General features: G+C 39.4%; 1 protein-coding gene across 13 annotated transcripts in view; it reads right to left on the minus strand.

Moving 5' to 3' along the window:
• Positions 1 to 24,432, minus strand: part of afdna (afadin, adherens junction formation factor a) — a 114,652-nt gene that overhangs the window by 24,605 nt on the left and 65,615 nt on the right. For all 13 annotated transcript variants that reach the window (XR_003982495.1, XM_030405998.1, XM_030406006.1 and 10 more), the window contains 7 exons: positions 21,799 to 21,942; positions 21,489 to 21,687; positions 20,687 to 20,793; positions 16,475 to 16,555; positions 3,250 to 3,315; positions 3,070 to 3,143; positions 687 to 805 (listed from right to left, as the gene is read on the minus strand). Coding sequence is in view for 12 of the 13 variants with exons in the window: in XM_030405998.1 (XP_030261858.1) it covers positions 687 to 805; positions 3,070 to 3,143; positions 3,250 to 3,315; positions 16,475 to 16,555; positions 20,687 to 20,793; positions 21,489 to 21,687; positions 21,799 to 21,942 (790 nt within the window). In the remaining variant the exon portion in view is untranslated. The remainder of the gene's footprint in view (positions 1 to 686; positions 806 to 3,069; positions 3,144 to 3,249; positions 3,316 to 16,474; positions 16,556 to 20,686; positions 20,794 to 21,488; positions 21,688 to 21,798; positions 21,943 to 24,432) is intronic.

Raw genomic sequence — 24,432 nt, forward strand, 5'->3', positions numbered from 1 at the left:
AAGATCTGGATGTGCCCCTCATCTGTTAACAATAAACACAGCTCATAATGGATGATCTTCATGTAGCATTATGCTCACGTACCACTGCAACCTTTAATATCTTACAATATGCTCTAAGCAGAAAGGAGGGCGGGTGTGTGTTGTATATGACTGCACTGTCGTGTCTACATTTTCAAACTTTTCTTGAATAAAACATACTCACTAAAAAATGCATTGCAGATTCTTTTTTCTGTCCATTGTTTGATTAATCAACGAAAGGTGTGCAAATGATCATTTACCGCTATTTACAACAACGTTTTTCAATATCATGAGGAAAAACAGACAAATTATTAATAATAATAATACAAAAAAAAAAAATGCACATTTAAAACAATCATTTTGTTAGTCCATCTATTGTATTTTCAGTCTTGATAAGGACACAAGGGAACCCTGAACATAAGAAACAATATGTCAGATTTGAGTTTGGAATAAATAGCAAAACTATAAACCTCGCTGACATCGTTCCATACTAGTTGCATGTGAAAAGGTTTCTTTGTGTATCCAGACCTGTGAGTGTGAGTGTGAGTGTGTAAAATCAAAATTCAGTCATAACGGGCATACAAATCTAATTATAATCTTATCAAAATAAGATGCTACTGTAAAGTCATTACAAGCTGCTCTGAAAATGTCTATGTGTGTTTGCTCACCTCTGGGCATCATGGGGCTGGGCTGGTTGAGGAGTGTGGCCAGTCCGTGGTAAATGGCTCCCTGCTTGGCGACCTCCAGAGTTACAACTGAGCCCGTCCTCGTCATCAGCTCTGCTGCCCTGAAAACACAGAGAGAGAGTGAGATAGAGAACGGGGGAGAGAACAAGAAAGAGAGAGAGAGAGGATGAATATAAAACTTTCAACACATCTTCAAAGGATCTGACACAGTTATTCTATTCTCTGTGGTGCACACATTAAACTGATATACTACACATTAATATTTGAACGTCCCATTTAGCTGCAATAAGCTGTTTAAAGATCAATGTTTTTAGTGATCAAAGCACAGCATGAATTCAGCTAAATGTTCTATGGTAACACTGTGCTGAAGATGTATCACAACATGCACATAAAAATCAAATTACCAGGAAACTGGCTGGTGGTTCAGTCTGATACTAAATCTCATCTTAAATACAAAAGCACTATCTAAAGATGGTGGGTGATATGAAAAACAAAACTGAACTGGAATACTGTATAAAGAGATTACAGGTCAGGCCCTGAATTATACATAACCATGTTCACACTAAACTGAACGATGGGAAGGAGTCCATTTCGGTGAAATTCCAGAAAGTGAAATCTATCTAGGATGTTGGTGTTATGTTCACTGTGAGGGTTCTTCCTTTGTTTGCCCATTTAAGAGTTCGTTTGGGGGGGAACTGAACCTCTAAGGAGGGTGTTGTAACATTGGTGCTGGAACATTTTAAACATACTACAAGGAAATTTTAACCTGTTATGAAACTATCTCAGTTTATCACTGATGTCTTTATGTGACCTACAAAAAGACCATCAACAAGAATATTGTTATATTGTTTAGATTCTGACTTGTTCTGGTCGAATACGTCAACAATTTAAAACCATTTTTTATAAATACTAGGAGTATTACGAGTACTTTCACTCAACAGAACTTGAAAATAGATTTCACAAATTCACATTTAATTCTAGTTAATAAGTTTTAAGGCTTATACTTAGATAACACTGAATTTTAGACATTAATACTTTTAAAATAAATTGTAGAGACCCTTTTGATTATTTTCTGTTGATCAACTCATCATTTCAGCCCTACTACAGATGGGTTTCTTACCAAATTACAACTTTTTGTCATTACGAAAACACTAGTAAAGTTTCTGTCTATGTGTGTCCAAACAGGCAGAAAAATGAACTGGAATACTTTTATTATGAACTAGAGGCGGCAGGGATTATATTTGTCATTGCCAGAGGCTCACTTCACTTTAATTTGAGTGCAATCCAGCTGGTTCAAACACACACACACACACACACACACACACACACACACACACACACACACACACTACCCATGTTCTTTAACAGCCACATGTGCGCAAGGCTTTAACCAAATCCTATAAAAAGCTGGGGGGCAGATCACACAAGGTAATGAGCCATGTGTGTTGGATTGGATGGAACTCGGGGAATGCAACATCAACTGCTTGATGCTGAGCAGAGAACGGGCTGTAAATCCACATTTGGAAATATCGCAGGATTTAGTAGCTTTTATGCAAACACACACCAGACGTAAAGGCCGCAAATCAAACTTTATCTTAAACCCGTCAGAGGAGGAGGAGATGACCACAGGATGATACCATGACCAAAAAAGGTTCAGAAATTCAAAGGGTAATTATCTGATTAACTCTTAGTTGACATGCTATGTAATGTCATGATATTATGAGCCCCTCCCACCTGATACCTGCACACCAAGGCACTTAAACAATTGATTTGTAAATCCAGTTTGACAGCTGTCAACATCGAGCCTGTGCATGCAGAGGGAGAGGAATAACTGGATTAATCTGAGCGGGGCGTTAGCCAGCAAGTGCCATTTCTAAAACATACACACCCTTGCTCTGCTTGTGCTGTGTGCTCCAAACAGACATGTATGTTCTCTTTTTAGGAGGATGCAACTGCCTCAATTTAACAACCTCAAGACTCTCTCAGCCCTGAGGTTGTGGTAATCTGATGTCATGTAAACATGATATTTCAGAATGAGATGTTTTCAGTTCTCAAAATAGATTTCAAATTGAGTTTCATCATAACTTGACCATATATTTGTCAAAAAACTGTGGTAGGTGGTAGAGCAAAGAAAAAAATAATACCATGTGCATCCACATTTATACCCTGGTGTTTCGCAGAGTTAGATCACTGAAGGTTTAATCATAATTTACACATGTCAGCCGGGAATTTCCCAATTGGTAATCAGTGTAAGAGGACATTTAGCTAGCATCAAATCACATAATTTCTGGGCACTCATGCACTCAAATTTGTCCCCCCCAAAAAATTCTTTATAAATCAGTGCTAATTGGAGAATTGTGTTTACCTCTCTTGTGATAGGCCAACTAGACTGCGCCCGTCCACGCTCAACAACTGGTCACCTGCTGCCAAACGGCCGTCCTGTAAACAAACACACACACACACACACATACAGCAGAGTGAGTCACTGTGTTTGTTTTCCCTCACAATTTTCTGTCATAGTTCCACTTTCTACGAGTGTGCTTACCACATCAGCTGCTCCGCCTTTGACGACAGACTTGATGTAGATGCCCAGCTTCTCTTGACCGGCACCCTACAGAGACAGAAACAAACCGTATGTGAGCCAATGAACCAACAGAAAACATTTCAAAACACGTTTCATATTTTGTCATTTCAGCAGGGTAAAGAAATTAAAGAGGTACACAAACAACACACAAACAAGTGCGCCTCGATAAAACGTATAAATAAAATATACAATTATCATTACACAACCAGAATTGTAAAATGAAATGATGAAGCCTCATAAAAATCAATCAAATCAAGTATATGAATGAAAACGTGAAAAAACTATTAGGAGGGGTGCTGAGGATAAGTTAAAGAGACTCAAAACTTGTGGAAAGAAGCTGTTCTGTAGCATAATGAAAAAGCAGTGGATACTTCTGTATCTACTGGCAGATGGCAACATTTAAGACAAAAGAGAAACATAAATGATTCTACAAAAAAGCTAGCAAACAGCTCTGTGTACAGTGGGTATCTCTGAATAAAACAGCTAAAGTATGGTTGGTAAGTATAAAGGAGTGTCAGGATGTTTTCTGTGGCAAGTCTGAACCTTAATGTGCTGCAGTTTGTGTGCAGACAACACAATCTGACAGAGGGAATGTGGACTAGTAATGAAAAGATCACAATGAAGTGGCGTTCTTGTATTGTTAGCAAGTAAACATAAAGGATATAAACAACATTTAAACTGAAACTTTTTTTATGAATGGTGTTATGACGTCTTTGTGGCCTATAAAGTCTTCGCGCTGGTTTTACTTATACACATGTGGCTTAGGCTGCTCGTATTTTTTCTCCATTTTCACTTTCAATGTGCATTGTAAGGGGCATAAACGTGCTTTCAAATTAGAAAGTCAATATGATGTGAAACCAGTGGCACTCTATCCAAGAAGCCAGTAAAGCTGGTCTGTAGGGAGTAAATCTCATTGATGGATCAGTGCTAAAAATGGTGTGAGAAATTTGCCTCCTTACATGAAAGCCAATTCAACCACTTAAAAAACACAACACACAGATATACTTGATGCTTAAACTCTGTCTCTGGCTGCTCCTGATTGGTCACCATATGCCACTGGCAGTGATTATTCAATAAGAACATGTCTCTGAGCCTGACAGTGACAATTTCAAGACATATCTGGTTGAGACGGAAACACCAGTAACATCCAGCAGCACTGACGGGAAGTGGAGCACCACCAGGAATGTAAAAACACACATTTATACACAGCTATTAAATAGTGTTGACACTGAACAGAGCAAGTTTGGATTGGAATACTTTGTCATATCCTAAACAACAGGCCTCTTTTATCTGAGGTAACAAGCTACCCAACACGTTAAACTGACAAAACCTTACAGAGGAGAGTGTTTTTGTGTTGCGTTTCCCTGCTTATTTTCTACTTTTCTCTGCTGCGTTCTCATCATATTTGCTGCTCAAACAATCAAATCCCCCCACAGGAATCTGTAGAGATTCAGTTCATGTCATAATATTTACTTTCAACCAAATGCTTTTTTACAGAGTAGAAACAGAGCAACAAAAAACAGAAGTACAGATAAAACTGGAGCAGACACACACACCAAGCAGAACTCCTGTGTGTGGGGAGGTTGATTACAGAGGGGCATGGTAGTGGCATGCCATCAGACAGATCACACGATTTCTTTCTTTCTTATTTACCCTCAGCGTGTGCTCAACCATAGAACCAGTTACCAGAGAAATATTTCTGTGTAGAGTAACCCGGCTGAGCTAAATATGAAACTACTAATGGACTTACTTGAATACAGAAGACATCTTTTGATCACTGAGACTTTCCAACTTTTAAAACGGGGACCAAAGTTTACACAGAAAACATCTCAGGAAGGGTTCGGACGGCACAAACACTACCTCGACATTAAGAATCGCAGCATGTCTATAAACTCACTCATAAAACTGTGGAGTGGATTAAAAAGACTCGTAATTGCTGCCATCCGTCAGACCTGGCATCGCCGCACAGAGGGAGAGAAAGAGTGCGTGTGTGTGTGTGTGTGTGTGTGTGTGTGTGTGTGTGTGTGTGCGTGCGTGCGTGAGGCTGCCTCTCGTAAAGCAGAGACAGGGGTTACGCTCAGGTTAATAGCTCTCCCTGTTTGCAGGTCACATGTATTCACTGTTTCATCAGCTGTAGTGTAGAAGATAAAGACACCAAAGCAAGCTGCAGGGTTTCTGCAGTGGTCACCAAATTACATTCAAGACTTTTAAACTGTTTTGTATGTGCTCCTAAAGACATCCCTCCACAGTAATACCGATCGAAGCATGACAGACAACTATTACTGGATTCATAACTGTTTGGCAATAGACACATCTTTCGCTTTAATGTATCAATATAAATTAAATGTTGAATGCTCAGTGTAATGGCAAAAGAATAAGGACACCAACAGCGTTGAGATTGGTTCTCTATAAACCTCTCCTTGACTATAATATTCTGTCTGCCACAAGGTACAAACTGTGATACTAAATTAATAAATAATGTCGCATTTTGCCCTGTGTTGTTTGTGGGAGGAAAACGACAAGCATTCCAGTTGTTGCCCAATAGGAAACACTAGGAAGTAAATTGTTCTTTCCAATTTAAGTACATTAATTTTTGCAATTACTCCAACATTGCATATAACACTAACTCGTATCAAATGTGACCTTGACCATGACAGACATTAGATCCTGTTAGTACCTGCTCTGAAGCTTTAGATCAAATTTCATGAGCTTCATTATCAGATGGATAGAAATTGGCCCATTACTCAGTGAGTTGTTGATACCAATCACTTTTTCTGACAAGATTCAGCAACTTCAACAACTGCTGAGTACTTAATGCATCTCATTGTGAGATTTTCTGAAGGTAAAAATCTGATAAGTCAATTTCGAGGCAAAATTGAATGTTAAAATACAATTTATAAATGGCGCCCAAGTATCACAGTAGAAGAATGTGTGTCTCATGTGCAGAGGCTGTGTCCTCGCTGACTCAGTCCATGGTCCAAATTGACCTGTTGCCCTTCGCTGCTTGTCGTTCACCCCCCTCTGATCCCATTTCCTGTCATCTCTCTAAGATGTACGATCTAATTATGCCATGAAAGAGCAAAAAGAATAAATCAAATAATAAATTAATACGATTCTAGCTTTAACCAGTTCAATGGTTTCTTGCATTGTATTACATTATTTACCCTGGCCCAGAATTATCTGATAATCTTTGTTTTCCAAACATTTGACTTTACTGCTGATTTCTGGCTCATTGCAGGAGGACTTTGTGTTCTGAAAATTGTGTTGATCATTGACTTCCTGCAGCAGGAAACAACTTTTGAATATGTGGAGACATAAAAATCCAACTTCAAATCAATCAGTTTGTTAAAAAAACAATGAGCTTTGTGTTGCCTTTTCATCCGCGCGAAACAAATACATTCCTGAACTTTCACTTTATGGCACTTTTCTTCGCAAAATGTGCTCATGAAAGCCTGTTATTTAAAGACGGATTCTAGGATCATTTCTCCAATTACTCCATTCTTATTGGTGGTGCATCCATAGAGGTAAACTCAAAAGATCCTTCAAGTCTTATTTTCCAAATCCACTTTCTATTTATTAACTATGTGAGTGAATACAGATTCATATTACATTTGCTATGCCCGCCGTCTTCCACAGATCTGTGTCCCAGTTTCTCCAGCACAAAGAGACAGCAGAGACAGCAGCCCTTCAAACTATTTCACCCACAATGTTTCAACTCTGTCTGTCTGTGTGTTTTTGAGTGCGTGTATTTGCTATAATGAGGCTGGATTCATGCAGGCACGAATTTCCTGTGAGTGACATTAAGATGAGAGAAGAGCTCTGAATCATTCTGACTGTTTTATGTCTGTTGTACATTACAGAAGACATTAAAGAGCCTCTTCTTCAGATGGAGCCACAGCTTCATGCACTTATCCAACATGGGCACTGGGGCGCCAAATCAGGCTCCACAGACACTTGTGGGAATTCCCTGAATCCCCCAGGGCATGTTCAGAGGGACTTTTAGCTACCAGAGGGGATTCAGAAGGGGCCACAAGTTCTAGCCTTTAAGTTATCCTGTCTGCATCAGCATGATTAAAAACAATGTCACTGCAAATGTGCATGTTGGCATGTCTGCTGCATCAATTTGATGGAGTTTGTAAAGCTGTACTCAGTAGAACACTTATCAGATGCATCACGAGCTTCGCCTCATGTCCTTCAATACCTATTAACTGACTCGAGTAGCATACGTTGGACATAGACAGACAGAGGAAGTAGCTACGGTAGAGTAGCCAAGATGTGCCGGTCTGGGAGAGAATGTGAAAAAAAAAATCAGATTTTTTGATGATGTTGTGAAGTAGCCTGGGATCACGGGAGTTGCTGTCTTTACTGCAGGAAAACCACTGCTGCCAATGAAAATCTACCTCATGTGATTCAGACAGAAATTAGGTTGCTTCCACACTCTCTGACGTATCATTTGGTGTTTTCCTGGAAGTTGCAGTGACACACGACCAAATGATACGCACCATCGCTTTGAATAAAATTACAGATGAACATCTGGAACATGGAAACATTTAGGATAATACAAGAACTCAACTAAATAAATACACAACTAAGGTATAGTTGTAATTATAATACAGATATGTTACATTTCATATCTTTAAAGGAGCTTTTAATAAATATAAAAAATCAGGTTGTATTGAAAAGCAGTGAGGAGGTTGGTTATTATTGGCTATTATTTACTTTTGTTAGTTTTGCTTCCTTGTGATGCAGCACTAGCATTCCTCACCATTTGCCGCTTGTTCTGTTTTACAATGAAGACAGCAACTCCCAAGATCCCAGGCTACTTTATAACCTCATCAAACTACATACTTTGTTTTGACTAAAAGACACCACGCAGCATAAATTGCATACTACTACTAATAATAATACATTTTATTTCATGGCTCCTTTCATGGCACTCAAAGTTGCCTTACATCAAGTACAAAACAAATACTGTCCATTTAAGTCCAGCGTGTTTTACTAGAAATGGATGTGGAGCTCTGATAATGATGCAGTATCACACAATACATCCACGAACAGCAATAGAACCAATGTGTCAAACTAAAACTGAATGTTGAACGGTTTATTGGATTGCTTTCTTCCATTAGCTGATTGCCTATAAGCCTGATTAGCAGCTACAAGTTGCAAAGACACACAGCTTCACATAATCATGAGGGACAGGCAGCAGACACAAAATGTAACTCTCTACATGTAAAATGTTTTCAGCCATTTAAACATGGCATGAGAAAATATAGGCAAACTGTAAAGGTGTAAGCATGTTGAAACACACACACACACACACACGTTAATGAGGCCATAAACCTGGTGGCTGGTGTTTGAGTCTGGGTCAGAGTGAAACCAGATGTGTCGCTTGGCATAACCATCAACTGATCGATGTATAGATACACCTTTCTTTAGTAAATCATACCGCCACTTTAAGACACTACAGATAATGTAGGACAAACTGTTTCAGGAGTGTGTATTTTACTTTTCCTGTTTGTTGAAACAAGTCTATAAGAATAGATGAAAAACCTAAGAAGGCTTTACCGTTTGATTTACTGTGTTTTAATGGACAGCTCCTGTTATTTAAGTGCCCATACCCAACAAATCAAGCGCACCTTCCAGCTGCCAGGCCTCTATTAGAGGGGGAACAGCCTGAAGGAGTCGGCTGCTTTAAACATGCTCGCCACCAAAGCCTTGAAGGAGACTCAGTTTTAAAAACAGAAACAGAGCGGCTCCATGACGGCGGTTACACTCAAGAACTCTGTTAAATGCAATCTTTGTCATCCTGTCATCAGTGTACACAGACTGTCAGACCTTTGTGCTCTCTGATCAAACCTTGGTGACACTTGATCTGTATTCGGATACAGGTTTGGTTTGGAAGGAGAAGTGGCCATAATTCTGTCAATTTCCTGAGGTAAGCCTTACTGGCTACACACTCAAAATCTCTCTCCAAGCACAAGCCTGACAAAGAACTATCGAGTAAAACGGCTGCATAACTCTCCTGAAGCTCATCAGGAGCAATTTGCGGTTCAGTATTTTGCCCAAGGACACCTCTGTGTGTAGCTCGGGGATCTGGAGATTAAACCACCAACCTTCCGAACGGTGGACAACCCACTCTACATCCTGAGCCAAAACGTGCTATTTTTTGGTTTCACCAAGAAACCAACCTTTGACGTTCCAAACCAATTTAATTGGTTCAAATGGTTAAAAATAAGGTGAACCAACTGGAACAAAAACCCATTCCATGAAGGTTTCAAACATGCATCAGTTTTATGTTTCTTGAAATTCTGTGATGTGTAGGGCTCCAATTTAACATTTTCATTTCATTCAGAAAGAATTTCAATCAGTTTGATGTCTTCAAATGCCTTGTTTTGTTAGATTGTCGAGCAACAGTTCAAACTGAAAAGATATATTTTGAAGTTCTATAAAAAAATAGATAATCCACATGTTGGAGATGCATTTTTGCTTCATAAATACACTTAATAATTAACGGATAGTTCTAGAATAGTTGCAAATCAATCTCCAGTTGATAAAGTCATCAATTAATCAACACATGAGATTTTTTAAAATCAAATTATCATCACAAATGAACCTAAACAAGCGAGGAACGCTGTCATCCTTCTGCAAAGTTCCTGGGACATGAATGAGGGAATGAACCAGAATTTTAAGTAAATGTAAATTATACAACAAGGCTTAGAGTTTGTCTCTCTGGACAGCAGAGTCAGAGTGATGTGACATTTTTCTGCAGCTGACTCACACTGAGAAACATCTCCAGCAGCACATAGAAATGAGAAGCAACGGCTGCATCATACACCGCTGACAAAAACCACTAATGCAGGCTGGAGACTCAACAAGATTACAGTTTACATTGTTAACACAAGTCAACCTGCCTTCTGGAGCCATTCTGAGGTTATAAACCACTTCTCCATGAGAGGCAGTTTGAAGCCAGTGGTGTTCAAAAGGTCACGCACACCCACACAGGTGCCTTCAGTTATTTAAGCAGATTTGAATTCTTCTCTCTGCATGTACAGACTGTGGCTGATTGAAATCTTAATTCTTCTATTTTACTTTGGTTGCACCTGTAAGGACAGGACTCTTTGTGTGATACTTTCACGACTTCAGCAAATACTCTGCAGCCCGACTCTGCAGCCCTACTGCAGAAGAACTGCAGTAGGGCTGCAAATACTAATTTAAACACTATTTTCTCAACCAATTGCATGACATTGCAAGGAGCATTGATATTATTGTTGCAAAAAGTTATTTATTGTCATATAAAGGCAACAGATAATAAGTATGTACTGCCTGCTGCTTAGTAGAGTACATTTTTGGTTCCTTTTCCCATCAAATCTGAAAACAGTTTAACACAGTACTGCTTGTAAATGTGTGTATTCTTGCAAGGATTCTGCGCAGCATGTTTACGCTCCATGCCAGTGAGTGTGCATGGAAATAGAAAGAGGGAACTATAATCTAGGAAAATACGATTTTTCCCACAGGTCAAAAATACACTTGGGGAGGTTTCCTCCATCTGTAAATCCATTTTCATCAGAAACCAACAAATCTCTGAATCACAGAGACACAGAAGTTTAGATTCAGGGGATAAAGATGAATCCATTGTTTGCCAAGTGATTACTTAACAAGCGAACCTCAAGGTCCATCAACTGTTTCATCAGACGTGAAGTATCAGTGTCCTCTGATAACCTCAGACCACCAGAGATGATCTGTTGGCTTTTCATCATGACAAAGCAACTGGTGACATACTTTTGGACGATGTGGAAGCTGCTCCTTAAGACAGGAAATGGTTCACCTACTAAGCACAGAACAACCTCTCCGTCCTGCAAGTATATGTCAGTTCTTCTTTAAAAATCTTTCATTCAGCACAAAGGTATACAGTTATAATAAGCCCCGAGATGCAGTAACTTGTAAACACCTCCTGCACAAAGCGTTACAGGAAAGTGAGTGCATGTGTGTGTGCGGTACATCCTCCCATTGTTCCAGCCCTCACAGTGGGTAACCCTCTCGTACTATTGTTCCACTTGTAGTTCCATTCGCTCAGCTACAAACAAACACACACACACACACACACACACACACACACACACACACACACACACACACACACACACACACACAATCAATACTTCAAACACGCTGTGGAAACAAACAGACCAAATGCAGCTTTTTGGGTTCAGACAGGATGAAAACTTCATTCATGTCTCGGTACTTCAAGCTCAAAACTCTGGCTCCTATTTTGGACATGATTACATAAGCAACACACAACTCCCTTTAAGATTTCAGGAATTTCACACAGCTGCACAAAACAAGTCTGAACAATTACTTTAGACCTTTACAAAATGATAGGGTCACTGCTTAATTCTCCTTCTCTTAATTTAAGATATTATAAACATCATATAAATGCTAAATGCTGCTCTATGAGGTGAGATAATTTCCTAGAAACCAAAGCAGACCAACAAAAAAGTTTCCGTATGGAGTTTGGTATGAAGTTAACTCTTGGATCAAACATTGCCGTGTCACTCTGAAATCTGTAACACAGTGCAAATTAATCTCAGTTGTATTTATTCTGAACAGAGAGAATGTTCTGTTCTTTACTGTGACAGATAAATGAGTGAACACACCAACACAGCCACGCAGCAATGGAGGAGGAGGAAGAGGAGGAGGAGAGTTTCCCAGCTGTGTGGAGAGAAGTTGGGGGATGAGGAACACATCACCATTAACCACACATATGTGGGTTTGAGTAATGGTATTTTAAAAAGGACACAAATCTGGTTCAACACTCATCAAACTCCTCCACAGAGAGATACAAAGGACTTTGAACAATATGAGGTTAATACAGTATATGCATTATATGGTTGTTTGCATTATTAATCTGATATTATCATGGATGAAAGGGGCATATGATATAATATTTTTTCTTTGTCGTTCGAGCAAAAACTAAATATATGATGAAATATTTAATATGTGGTTACAGACCAATCACTCCAACAGCTGCTTGACAAACTGGTTTTACTTGTGTGCGTCAAACACTATTTTCATTGAGTTTTCGCTCCTTAATTATGAGCAACGTCATTCCAAAAAACATCAGATGTTAGCTAAAACGTTTATAACTATGCCTCGAAGCTAAGAAATGGAGACTGATGAAAAAAATATTATTCATTCAATGCATATTTTTGCAGCCTCACTAGATTAAAGAATTTTAGCTCAAGATATTTAGAAGACTAACTAAAATTATCAACAGAACATGAAGAAATAACAGTTTTTACATTGTGTCTATGTTTGGTGTTGGAGAGCTCCTACTGTAGTGAGCATGCTAAAATGCACAACCAGTTTAAAATGAATCAATTATACTGCAAAAAAGCCTAGTTTACATCATTTTTCTTAAAAAGATGATTCCACTAACATATAATGATATGGCTTGACCTTACTGAGCACTTTGCCCAAAATGTACGTGTCTTTTTATCATCTGTACCTCATGTGTGTACCTTAGTTTAACCATTAGCAGGACAGCCCTGAAAGCAAATAAGTGGCCAACCAGGAGGCCATCACACTGCAGGGCACACAGTAAATCTACTCTGGTCAACTATCATTCACAACGTGTTCAAATTTCAACATGCAGCTGAAAACTTCTTTATTCACCCTCAAAGTGCGTTAGGAGTCGCAGCGCTAAATCATGTGTTCTTCTGAGAAACGAGTGAACAGAACAAACATAATTTTTTATCTCGCTTGCATGTGCACACACATATCAAATTACTCTTTGTATAAAGTTCATTCAAAACTTAAACCAAAAAGAGCAGATGATCGACAAACTTGGGACAAGAAAATGCATTATAATAATAAGACTTTCTTTGTTTTCAACACATTCAACTGTCCACACTATTATTAGAGCACTCTACCTGTTCTTTCCTGCCCACCACAGAAAACCACATGTTGCAGTTGCTTCCTCAGCGTTATCCAGACCAGTTCACACAGGGACGTCCAGACTGGGACACGCCAGGCTAAAATGCGCACACCTCTTTTTATCCAAGAGACAATTCAACCTGCTTACATGCACAGACAAGTCCGAAACCTCCCAGTTACACCTGCAGGGAGTAATCCATCCAGCTGAACGTTTAAAATCACTATTTACGGCTGGAAATGTGAGACAAAATCTCAGTGTGAATTCATATGTGTGTGGCAAAAAGGAACGCAGGTCATTTTAAAATAGTTCGAATTAACAAAAACCTCCCATAAAATGTTAAAAAGCTGTATAAATTCCAGTACAAGTGATTAAAAAAAAGCAGTTCCCAAGTGCAGAAAAATTCCTCCACGAGTTCCTAATTGCAGCATGTTTGTTAAGAAACAGAGAATCCAGGCGGCCATCCAGAGGTGAAGTATCGGCTGGGACGCCGGCTGGCCAGACTGAGGTGGAGCGCTGCTGCTGCTCCACCAGGCAAATAACACGCACACTCACACACATTGAGTTACATAACAGGACAGAGCTCAGCCCAGTTTACCGAGAACTCAAGCAGCTGTTTGACAAAATTCTCTCTACCTGCCTTCCCATCCCACACATTTATCGCTCCTCCTCATTCGTCCACACAGCTTTGAAAATAAACAGAGCGAGGAGGTTTCCTCACTAGGTTCTTCCTTCCCGCTACAAACACACTCACACACACACACACACACACACACACACACACACACACACACACAGGAAAGCTCTCGCCTTCAGCAAGACTCACTCTACTCTAAATAAAGAGAGAAAGGGTCCTTATGTTTCACCAACAGCACAAATTCAAAGCCAACTTAACTTATATCATCATTTAGGAAGTCACATCCAACACAGGTTACAAAACAACAAAAAAAGACACATCATCTTCATCCAATAACAAAACTCAACAACAATCAGTTGAACCCAAACCTATCCATTCATTGACGAAAAGCAGAAGCAGAAAAGTGTTCCATGATAAGTGAGGGTGCATTTGTTGATAGAGAGACCGTATTTAAAATTACACAACCATCTGCCTTGTAAGTGCAGGGTTTCCCCCCAAACAGGAAATTTGTGAGTCAAAGAGGACATCCAACTGTGCTGCACTTTTCCTTACCATTTTAAAATACAAGAAATTCAAGACATCACGGTGTCTCTGAGGTGCATAACATAACATGTCCTTGTTCTGGCTTTGTTTTGAATAAAATTTAACAGGCAGTCTGTATTAGCAACTGGAGCTTTTGTGGTTGTTTTGAGGAGATCCAGGGCAACTATGATTTATCTTTCATGATTTAATTAAACTGTTAAAGGCACAGGATGAGTAAGCTAATGATCAGCCTTTCATATAAAATTGGAGGGTGATGATGGAAATACTGTTTAAACAGCTGGTGAATGTGTTGGACGATGACGGCTGAATTTATCAAGGCTTTATGCTTTTCTCTCACATGATCGACAACGTTTTTTTTAAGTTTTAGTCGGCTTAACATAATCTTTTTTCTTATATGTAAATGTATTTTGTCATGTTCTATGTGTCTAATATAGAATTTTGCATTTCTAGCTGGCAAGTTTGAAGTAGAGCTGAAGAATATTTTTTGTGTTTTAGAACATCTGATTTGAAGTCACCTTGGGAGATCGTTCCGTTTTGTATAGAAAAACTGCTTGATTGAGAAAATAAATGACATATCAAAGGTGCATTACGTAACTTTTTAGAAACAGTTTTGGTTTTATAGTCCTATATTCTTTAACTTTTAGATTAGCAATGTGCCATTTTTGTTCTCGCATGAAATGCTCTTATGTTTTCAGAAACTAATGTAAACAAACAGCATTAAAGTACCGTAAAACCTCTTTTAGGCTCCTGCAAACTGCTACTCCTTGTGTCAAGGACTCCATTTCTGTTTAAAAGCCTGTAAACAAATGCACCTTTAATTAATAAACGTAGTAATTGGTTGCCAAGGCCTATCTTGTATTCAATATTATGACTTTTTAAATGATTAGCTTGTTAGCAATTTCTGCACATCATACCAGACATCAATTTGTTCTATAAGGCCTTGAAAATTTAAATCCTTGCAGTGCTATCTGCAGTCAATAAATATGTGTCAAGCAATACTGATTTTACCCAGCAGATGCCTCCACTGTTTACATGCCAACTTCTTGGACACTAATAAGTACCAAGTTGTTTTCTCAGTAATTTGTGACGCCTGATTTAAACAGCACTTTCTCTAGTGTCTTGGACTCTGAGAAGTAGAAGTTGAAACAAAAAACAGCTTGCACATGGCATCAGTCTGATAAAGATATGTGATGTTTGATCCCTGTAGTGTGTGAAATATTTATTTTTTGTTTTGTTTTGTTTTGCTCACTTTCGAATGAGCACCTGCTCATTTTGGATGTGCATGTCAACACCCAATCTAATTGCAATCTAAATCCTATTCATCTCTATTCCTCTGGGCCATTCAGTTAATCAGCTACAATAAGCATAAAACGTTTTTTGTTTTTTTTTTTTGAAAGCAAAAGCAGTTGGGTATGTTTGCCAAGTTTGCAGCCAACATGGGCAGCTATGATATAATGTCTCCCTTTTGGCGACGCTGTGTACTTTTGTTTAACACTGGAATAAATCGGTGAGACGTATCATACATCAGAGGTGTGGGATCAAATAAACATGAGCAGAGTGAGCCACAGCCCCACCCTCCACACCCACTCTCCTCTAACAGCAAACTACAACGACCGCGTTTTTGTCCCGGAGTCATCCAGAGCTTTCTGTGCAGTGTCACTGTTTAGTCTCTGCACTGCTGTCAGACTCAACAATGAAAGCAGTCTATTTAAAACAGCAGCCTTTACTGTCAGCACTGTGTCGCTCAGCTTCACACACACACACACACACACACACACACACACACACACACCCACCCACACACACGCGCACACACGCACAAGCACACGAATCCAACCAACTCCATCTCGACAGCAGAGATAAAAACATCCAAGTTATTTTTGGATTTCCTGTCAAATTTGTGCCAATCCTTCCCATGAAAACCTTTAAAAAATATATGACTTCTGCCTTGAAAGAGAAGTTTTCTTATAAAAAAAAAAAAAGTTCTTGCTCAAGCTCAGAGAAATCTGAGATCTGCAACAGATTGGATTCAACTCCTCACACACTCACACTTCCATCCAGGTGACATTTCTTACCTTGGCAGCCACGATGCTGAGGCCCATGCCATTGTGCTTCTTCAGGGTGACTGTGACAACCTCCGGCTCTTTCCTCATTGGCTGAAAAGAGAGAAGGACAGGAAGGACAAACTGTGAGTGAGGATGAAACCTCTTAGATATGTCTTTGACAGCAAACGTCCTCTGGTGCGTTTCCCTCCGAGCGCCTCTGAGACTTTACGGAGAAAAACGAGACGCTGGAGTAAAAAGAGGGAGGGATGAGAAAAGGGAGGGAAGGAATGAAGGAGGAATAACGGGGAAAGGGGAAGACCACAGAGGAACCTGTGGTCGCTGGAATCAAGTCAAGAATGAAAACCACATCATGGCTCCCCCCCACACACACACACGCACACACACATATATATACATACAGAGAGCAGGCCTCATTGGAGCAGGGCTGGGTGACTGGGTGGGGAGATGGACAGAAACAAAGAAGGAGAGCGAGCTACCAAGGTTTCCCACAGCATGAAAAAATATCCTGACAAAGGAAACTCCAAAATAAATAAGCTTGTGTCAGACTTGGACAAAAGTATGTGTGCACCGTAATGTGTATTTTTGTGTGTGTGCATCTGACCTGAGTGTGTGCAGCTGTGTGTGGCTGGACCGGGCAGCAGTCTTTTGTAAATGCAGAGGGAGTGAGCTGATTATTCTGTAATGTGTAGGAACACCCAGAACCAAACAAAACGGCCGCACAACAACTGCAATACAACCGTAATGACCACGCTACAGCTACACGACAAAGACATCCCAGCTCTCAGACTTTGACAACGAGAACGCAAAACGCAAAAGTGCTAAATGTAGTTACCAAATGCTTGACCAGATTCTTCAAAATCTTCTGTATGTTATTTAGGCCGAAATCTTGTGTGGCTAGGCCTGCAACTAAGGATTATCTACATTATTGATTATTCTGCTGATTATTTTCACTATTATTCAAACAGTCTTTCAGTCTATAAAATGTCAAAACTCGTGAAAAACTCTCATCACAATTTCCCAAATCCTCACATTCAAGAAGCTGGAATTGGGCTTGCAACTCATTTTCATTTAATCAACTAATCAATTATTTAAGTCCAACTAGTATATTGGATATTTTATATAATCTCCTGATATTGGCCTCACAGAAATATTGGTATATATGGTATTCGATATGAAAACGGTAATACACAAGAAGAGGCTTGGGGTAACTAATAATTACTTCTCAATTTTGAGCTTTTTCTTCTTTCTAACTTTTGAACAGGTCTTCAAGTCCGAAATAAGTCAGTAGGAACATCACTTGCTGAGATGTAGTTAAAGAAAAAAGGGCCACATTTTTCAAGTCTATGTTAAAACAACACTGGTGTGAGCATATAAACATTAAAAATGTCTTCAATAATCCATCTCTTTGTAAGTGTTGGGGAGCAAAATTGAAGGTCCTACTGCATACAATAACTGCCTTAAAGTCCACATGGGAAATTCAGTACTGTATTGTTTTAAGAAAGTTGAAAAATGTGAACTTCTCCTTTGAGCTTTTGTTAAAGCTTTCTACAGGCCAACTTATGTAAGGCTTTTACTGTATGGTAAAGCAGATTTATGCCTTCAGCGACAACTTCATTTCTGTTGCATTAAAGTAGGTCTACTTACGGATGTGGACATTTTTAGACTTTATGTCTGCAAGTCAGTTTTAAGTCTGCAGGGGAACGGTACAAGAAAAGACAACCACCATGAGCTGGTTAGATTGAATTGAGAGCCTGTCTTGTGCACTTTTCAAAGATCAAATCTTTGGCATATCGCTTAAGTTAATGTGACAACCTTTACATTTATCACTGTATGAAAATATAGTAAATGAGGGTTGTTTGCTTTGAAAAAAATAACTCAAATGCCACCAGCAAGTTGCCCAAATAGCAAATACATACATTTCAACCTCCCTCACTCAGTGTCAATAACCACCCAGCTTGAGGGGTTGTTCAAAAATGTATATAATTACAGGACTTAAATGGTAGTTAACCTAAATAGCTGTGAGAAAACTGTTTCTTCTCCAAAACTACATACTGCCCCTTTAACATTACTATAGATGTGCTTGCATGTGTTCAGTGAAGAACTGAAGAAAACATTACCCCATTTTGGCTGTTGAATTAAAAGAGGTTCTATACTATTACTGTATCGACGGTTATAAACTCTGGCATTGTGCCAACTTTATTTTGATGGGGATCATGTGAAGTGCGCAAATTTCGATGCTAAAAAACAAATAGATACAACGATGGTTGTTTCATTTCAAGTATTTAAAGATTTTTGATTTACACAAATGATTGTGTTGAAACACTAGATTATGTTGAAAGTCAAGCTTTTCTTGGGAAGTACATTCAAATTCAAGCATATTTATTACCTTGAAAACAATAAGAGTAAACAGTTCAAAATAAGAATTTTCCAAACTTTCAAGACTTTGTAAAAACCCTGTAAACTAGAAATAAGTTTGAAGAATTATGTCTACAGCAGATAATTCTAAAGAAAAAAAAAGAAAAAAGAAATTCCCTCTCAGTAATTGAGGACGACAAGTAGTAGGCAAAGAAAATGCACATGAACTGAACCACTGAAACCTGCAGAATGTATTTCAAAAGTATTTCATAATCCAGAGACTTCTCCAAAAATACCATAAACCTATACCTGCACAAACAGTCGTTTAGCTAAAATTCCAACTTTCTTTTTGAAACAAAGAATTTGTTTAAGATAATTTCAGTAACTAATGTAAAAATTCTTAATGTTCTGTATGTAATATCAATGATGTGGAAAAACATGTAAACAAACTCCCTCACATCAACTGTGCTGAAGAGGAAACAGAGCAGAACTGTAGCTGCCAGACTTCAATGAGCTCCACAAGCCCCGCCCCTTCCAGCCTGCATGAACACACACCATCAATCAGAGTGTGTGTTTGTACACGTGTGTGTGTGTGTGTGTGTGTGTGTGTGTGTGTGTGTGTGTGTGTGTGTGGTCTCACAGTATGAAGGCAGTGATTACAGTGACTTCAGAAGGGGCAATTTACTTTTCATAACAACAGTCACATACACACAGCAGCGAACACGCAAACACACACACACAATTTAATCAACACCAATCACACTGCAGAAGTTAGTTAGTGAGCCTGGAGCAGTAAATGACAGACCTCTTTTCAATGCAATACATACACACACACACACACACACACACAAAACACAGACACACACACACACAAACACACACAGCCACTTCCTCTGTAATTGGTCTGTTTATCTCTGCTCTGCTATTACATGACTGTAGCCTCGACATAATGCAGGCGTCTCTGTTTCACACACACACACACACACACACAAATCAAAGCTTCCAGCTTTAAACTTTTCTAAAAATAGTCAAACTATGTCAGTGGTGTCATCACATCGTCACAGCTCAGCTTCTGTTCAGGAATTTTACCTTTTTCAGTCGTAAATTCACCTGAAAACTGATCCACTTTTCTGGAGTTCCTGTACAATCTCCCTTAAACCCAGTAAATCCAGTATAATTTACACCTGAATTAACCAGTACGCTGGGGAGAAGGCTCAGCCAGAAATGGGTCAACAGGGGCAACTAAAAGGATCTTATATAATGTTGATGGAGACCATTAGTTTATGTAATCCATAATATACTGGCTACTTAAGGCTATATTTTAAAACATTACCAAAACCTTTCTTTTTTAATATACTACTAATATGCTTTTCATTATTATTTATATTTTTGTAATATTGTTCAATTTTTTGTCTTAAATGCAACACTTAAAATTTAAATCTGACTCACTCATTTCTGTAGGACTTTATATAGAGGTATTTGTAGACCACCAGTTGTTTCCTTTCACCTATTCAAAGGTATGATGGTATTTTAATGCATTCATTAACAACATTGAACAGCAACAGCAGCAGATTTCAATCAGATCTCATTGCAGCATGGAGGATAAAGCAAGGCATGTCCTTAAGTTACTCTGCTGCGTTCAAAGACTCTGCGGCCTCTTTTGTGGCTCCAAGAATTTGTGTCCTTGTTCTCTGCTGTCTCATCTGTCAGTTCTACTGTACACTTTGGTCTCCACAGCTTCTGTGAGTCAGCATTTCTCAACATGCTCGCACACACACGCACGCACACACGCGCGCACGCACGCATGCACACAGACAGACATGGGGGTCTAGAGAGTTAGAGTGTGTCTGTGTGTTAATGTCCTACCATCTCAGTATTGTCAGCAGCAGAGAAGTGGCTGTCACAGTCGGCTCCTTCAAAGTGGACGGTCCAGGTACCAGGCGAGCGGGGGTGGGGTACCAACCTACAAAAACCTGGTGGAGCATAGGCATTCATTTTACAGTACAATTTTCATAGTCATAAATCTAAATTCTGTGCATAAAAACACAAACTTCTAAAGAGAGGGAACTTCTCTTTCATTTCCCCTGAAATAATCATGTGGTAAACTAAACATTAAGTCTACAAACAACACTCCACGTCCAATCTTTTGGAAATAAAAGTAGCAAATTTGAAAAGAACTAAATGCTGATGGAGCTCAGATGACACAGAAGCTTCAGCCACGAAATCTTCATACATTTGTTACTATTTAGAGGTGGTAAAGAGCCCTCCCCAACCTGTTTTAAGACATATACAAATACTGCTAACGATAATGCTTTCACAACAAAAAGCTTTAAAATAACCAATCAATCTGTTCCTTCTTCTTTGCTAGTGTCAAACTCTGAATATAAATCACCCTGCACAGGAAAGGTCAAACATCTTAAGTCATGTTAGAAAACTATCTTTGAATGGATGAACTCTAAACATCGTCAACTTGACCCCGAAAATATATATATATTTTTTTTTTAAAACACTCAATCGTACTTTTATTGAGTGATATTAATAATGAAAGATTCTGCACAGGCTGCAGGATCACCTGTCAAGCCACTAAATTGCATTTAAAAAAATGTATTCCTTTTCTAGATAATTTCTTGTCATTCCAAAATGTGGGTCTTGGTCCAGGTGTCTTTACCTCTCTGCAGCAGCGGCTCCAGGAAGTCCTGCAGGCCGTTGGGGAGGCTGCGCACCACATCGCAGGAGTAGCCGTCCTCAGGAAGGAGGAAGGGCAGCTGCAGGTCTGGATCCTCCTCCAGCTGGACCTCTCTGCCATCACTCCTCGCCAGCTCATCTGCTGTGTTCTCTGCCACTGCCACCACGTGGTCTATCAGCTCCTGTACACAAACACACACAGCACACGTCAGACAACGTTGACAGGCTCACAATCTATGTTAGAAATGATGTTGCAGATGTTTAAAATTCTGGATTTTGTGCATTCGTCTTACAGGCGGGATGTAAGGCTCGTCCGGAGCACAATGGTAGTTGGTCATGAGTGCGTGGAGCTGCAGGGAGTTGAGCTTAAAGCAGGTGTTGTGGATGTTTTGCACATCCTGCATGGAGTATTTGTCCATGGTCAGCAGGGTGGTGGCCTGGAAGAGACACAGAAAATATGCCAATGAGCATCATATCTTGCATAGCTTATACATAATTACCTTTCTATCCTTGTATCTTGCGGTTATCTTGTATGCATTTAACTATATGTAGAGCTTGAATTAATCATTAGTTGAATTAATTATTTCAATTATTTTTCAAGCAGAACTGTCAAACATTTGCTGATTTATTTATTTTTTTATGTGTAAAGATTTGCTGCTTTTGATGAAGAATCATTCGATCATTCAATCAATTCGACAAAAGAAGCAATATGAAGAAATCAATTTTGACATTTTACGGACCAAATGATGCATTATGAAAATAACAAGCAGATTCAAAAAGAAAATGTCTAGGACAGTGATTACTCAAAGACCAGGTTGTGGCCCACTGGTATGGAAGCAAATTTGTACCATAATTCAAATTAAAATGCATTTACAGAAATGCTTTTTCATTTTAAGAATGTAGCTGCATTTTTTGACTCATAAATAAAATTAGTAATAAATCATCCAAATTGCAAATTCATTTTCTTCTTCAAGACTGCTCATTTTGTAACTTAATTCAAATGATAAAGAAAAGGACATTTAAGATTTAATATTCAAAAGATGGCCCAGCAAATAGGTACCAAAATTCAATTTGAAATGTCAAATTTGAAAATTAAAATGCATTAGCAGAAATGCTTTTTCATTTCAAAGTCAAAGCTGCATTTTTTGACTCATAAATAAAATTAGTAATAAATCATCCAAATTGCATTTTCATTTTCTTCTTCAAGACTGCTTATTATGTAACTTAATTCAAATGATAAGGAAAAGGACATTTAAGATACAATTTTCAAAAGATGACCCAGCAAATAGGTACCAAAATTCAATTTGAAATGTCAAATTTGAAAATTAAAATGCATTAGCCGAAATGCTTTCTCATTTCAAAGTCAGAGCTGCATTTTTGACTCATAAATAAAATTAGTAATAAATCATCCAGATTGCATTTTCATTTTCTTCTTCAAAACTGCTCATTTTGTTACACAAAGACAAAGAAAACTGCTTTTTAGTTTTGAAGCCCTCCCCCCGCAAAAAAAGGTCCAAAATTCAATTTGAATTCGCAATCCCAAGCGGCGCAGGAGAGTGACGTCAGCGGCCTCTCTTCTTCTTCAGCCCCCAGTCTGACCGACCGTGCTACGCATCTACGTTAGGGGGCGGCGGTGTGCTTATTCGACACTGGAGCAAGAGAAGGGACAAGAGGAGAGTGTGAAGGCTGTGTTGGTAGCATAGACTGTGGTACATGTTTTCAGAAACAGCGGGGAAATCACCACCATGTCCAGTTCTGTACTGCGGTCAAGCCAGCCATGGTTCGCGTTTGCTTGGTTAAATCAGCCGCACATTTTTTTTCCAGTGCGAAATTCTCTAACATTTACGGTGATCATAATGAAGCCGCTCTGAAGAGCTGCTGGCAGTGATGGTGGGTCAGACTGCAGACTCACAGTCAGACCCATGAAACACACACGGTACTTTACAGTCAGTATTCCCGGTAATAAACTGAAGGTTATCAGCTGGACCGTACGTCGACGTCGCCCCCATATTGGATGTGGCAGCTCAGCCCCGTGAACTAATACAAGTCAATGGAGTGAACTTTATAAAGCTCCCTCTACAAAGTGCTATAATGTCTCTCTCTCTCCCACACCCCACGCACCTGCAGCGGGTCACAAAATCACCGGCCGCTTTATAGCCTGGAGCCCCGCCTTTCCGAAACCCTGCTGTTCCGAACATAGACTTCAATTCATCGTAATGGCGGGGTTTCCCTTTTTTTCAAAGACCCCGCTATTCCGAAAAGTCTATTGGGGAAACCCCTCCATTCCGAAAACCCCCCATTCCGAACGGACACAATCAGAAAGGAAACGGAGGCTGCACATTTATCCTTTTTTATTTTGTGGGTTAAAACGGATCATGTGGCTGATTAACCGCAAAACAAGCCTACTTCATCTTATTGACATAACGCTCATTATGCTTCAGCTGGACAAATGGCTGTGTTGAATTGAAATTATTTTATCATGCTAAATATCCGAAATTGTATGAAAATTGCTCCAATGCGTTATACCGATCTTCGGACATATTCAGACACAGCCTGATATGGGTTCTGAGCAAAGGAATGTCTGTTTTCTCCCCCGGTCTGTTGTCAGCAGGAGCGGGGGCTGCAGGCTCGCGCCTGGGTGAAGTGGGCTCAAGCCAGAGTTCAGCCGAGAGAGAAAAATTGTGTATTTCTTTTGCTCTGTGGGAGATCTCCCACAACAGAGTGGATGAGAAACCAAGGGGGACAGATCTGCCCAGCAAACATCAGAACGCAGAGTGCAGCCTTTGTCTGTCACCTGGTTCAGCACCCTGGACAGCTGCCTGCGTAACTGGATGTGGGAATTTGATGCATTTGAAGCCGCGACATTTGGTCAGAAACGTCATATATAATAACATTGTTTCGAGTCGTAAACAGTTCTGTAAGTGGAA

Source organism: Sparus aurata, chromosome 22, assembly GCF_900880675.1.
Source record: "Sparus aurata chromosome 22, fSpaAur1.1, whole genome shotgun sequence".
NCBI lineage: Eukaryota > Metazoa > Chordata > Actinopteri > Spariformes > Sparidae > Sparus > Sparus aurata.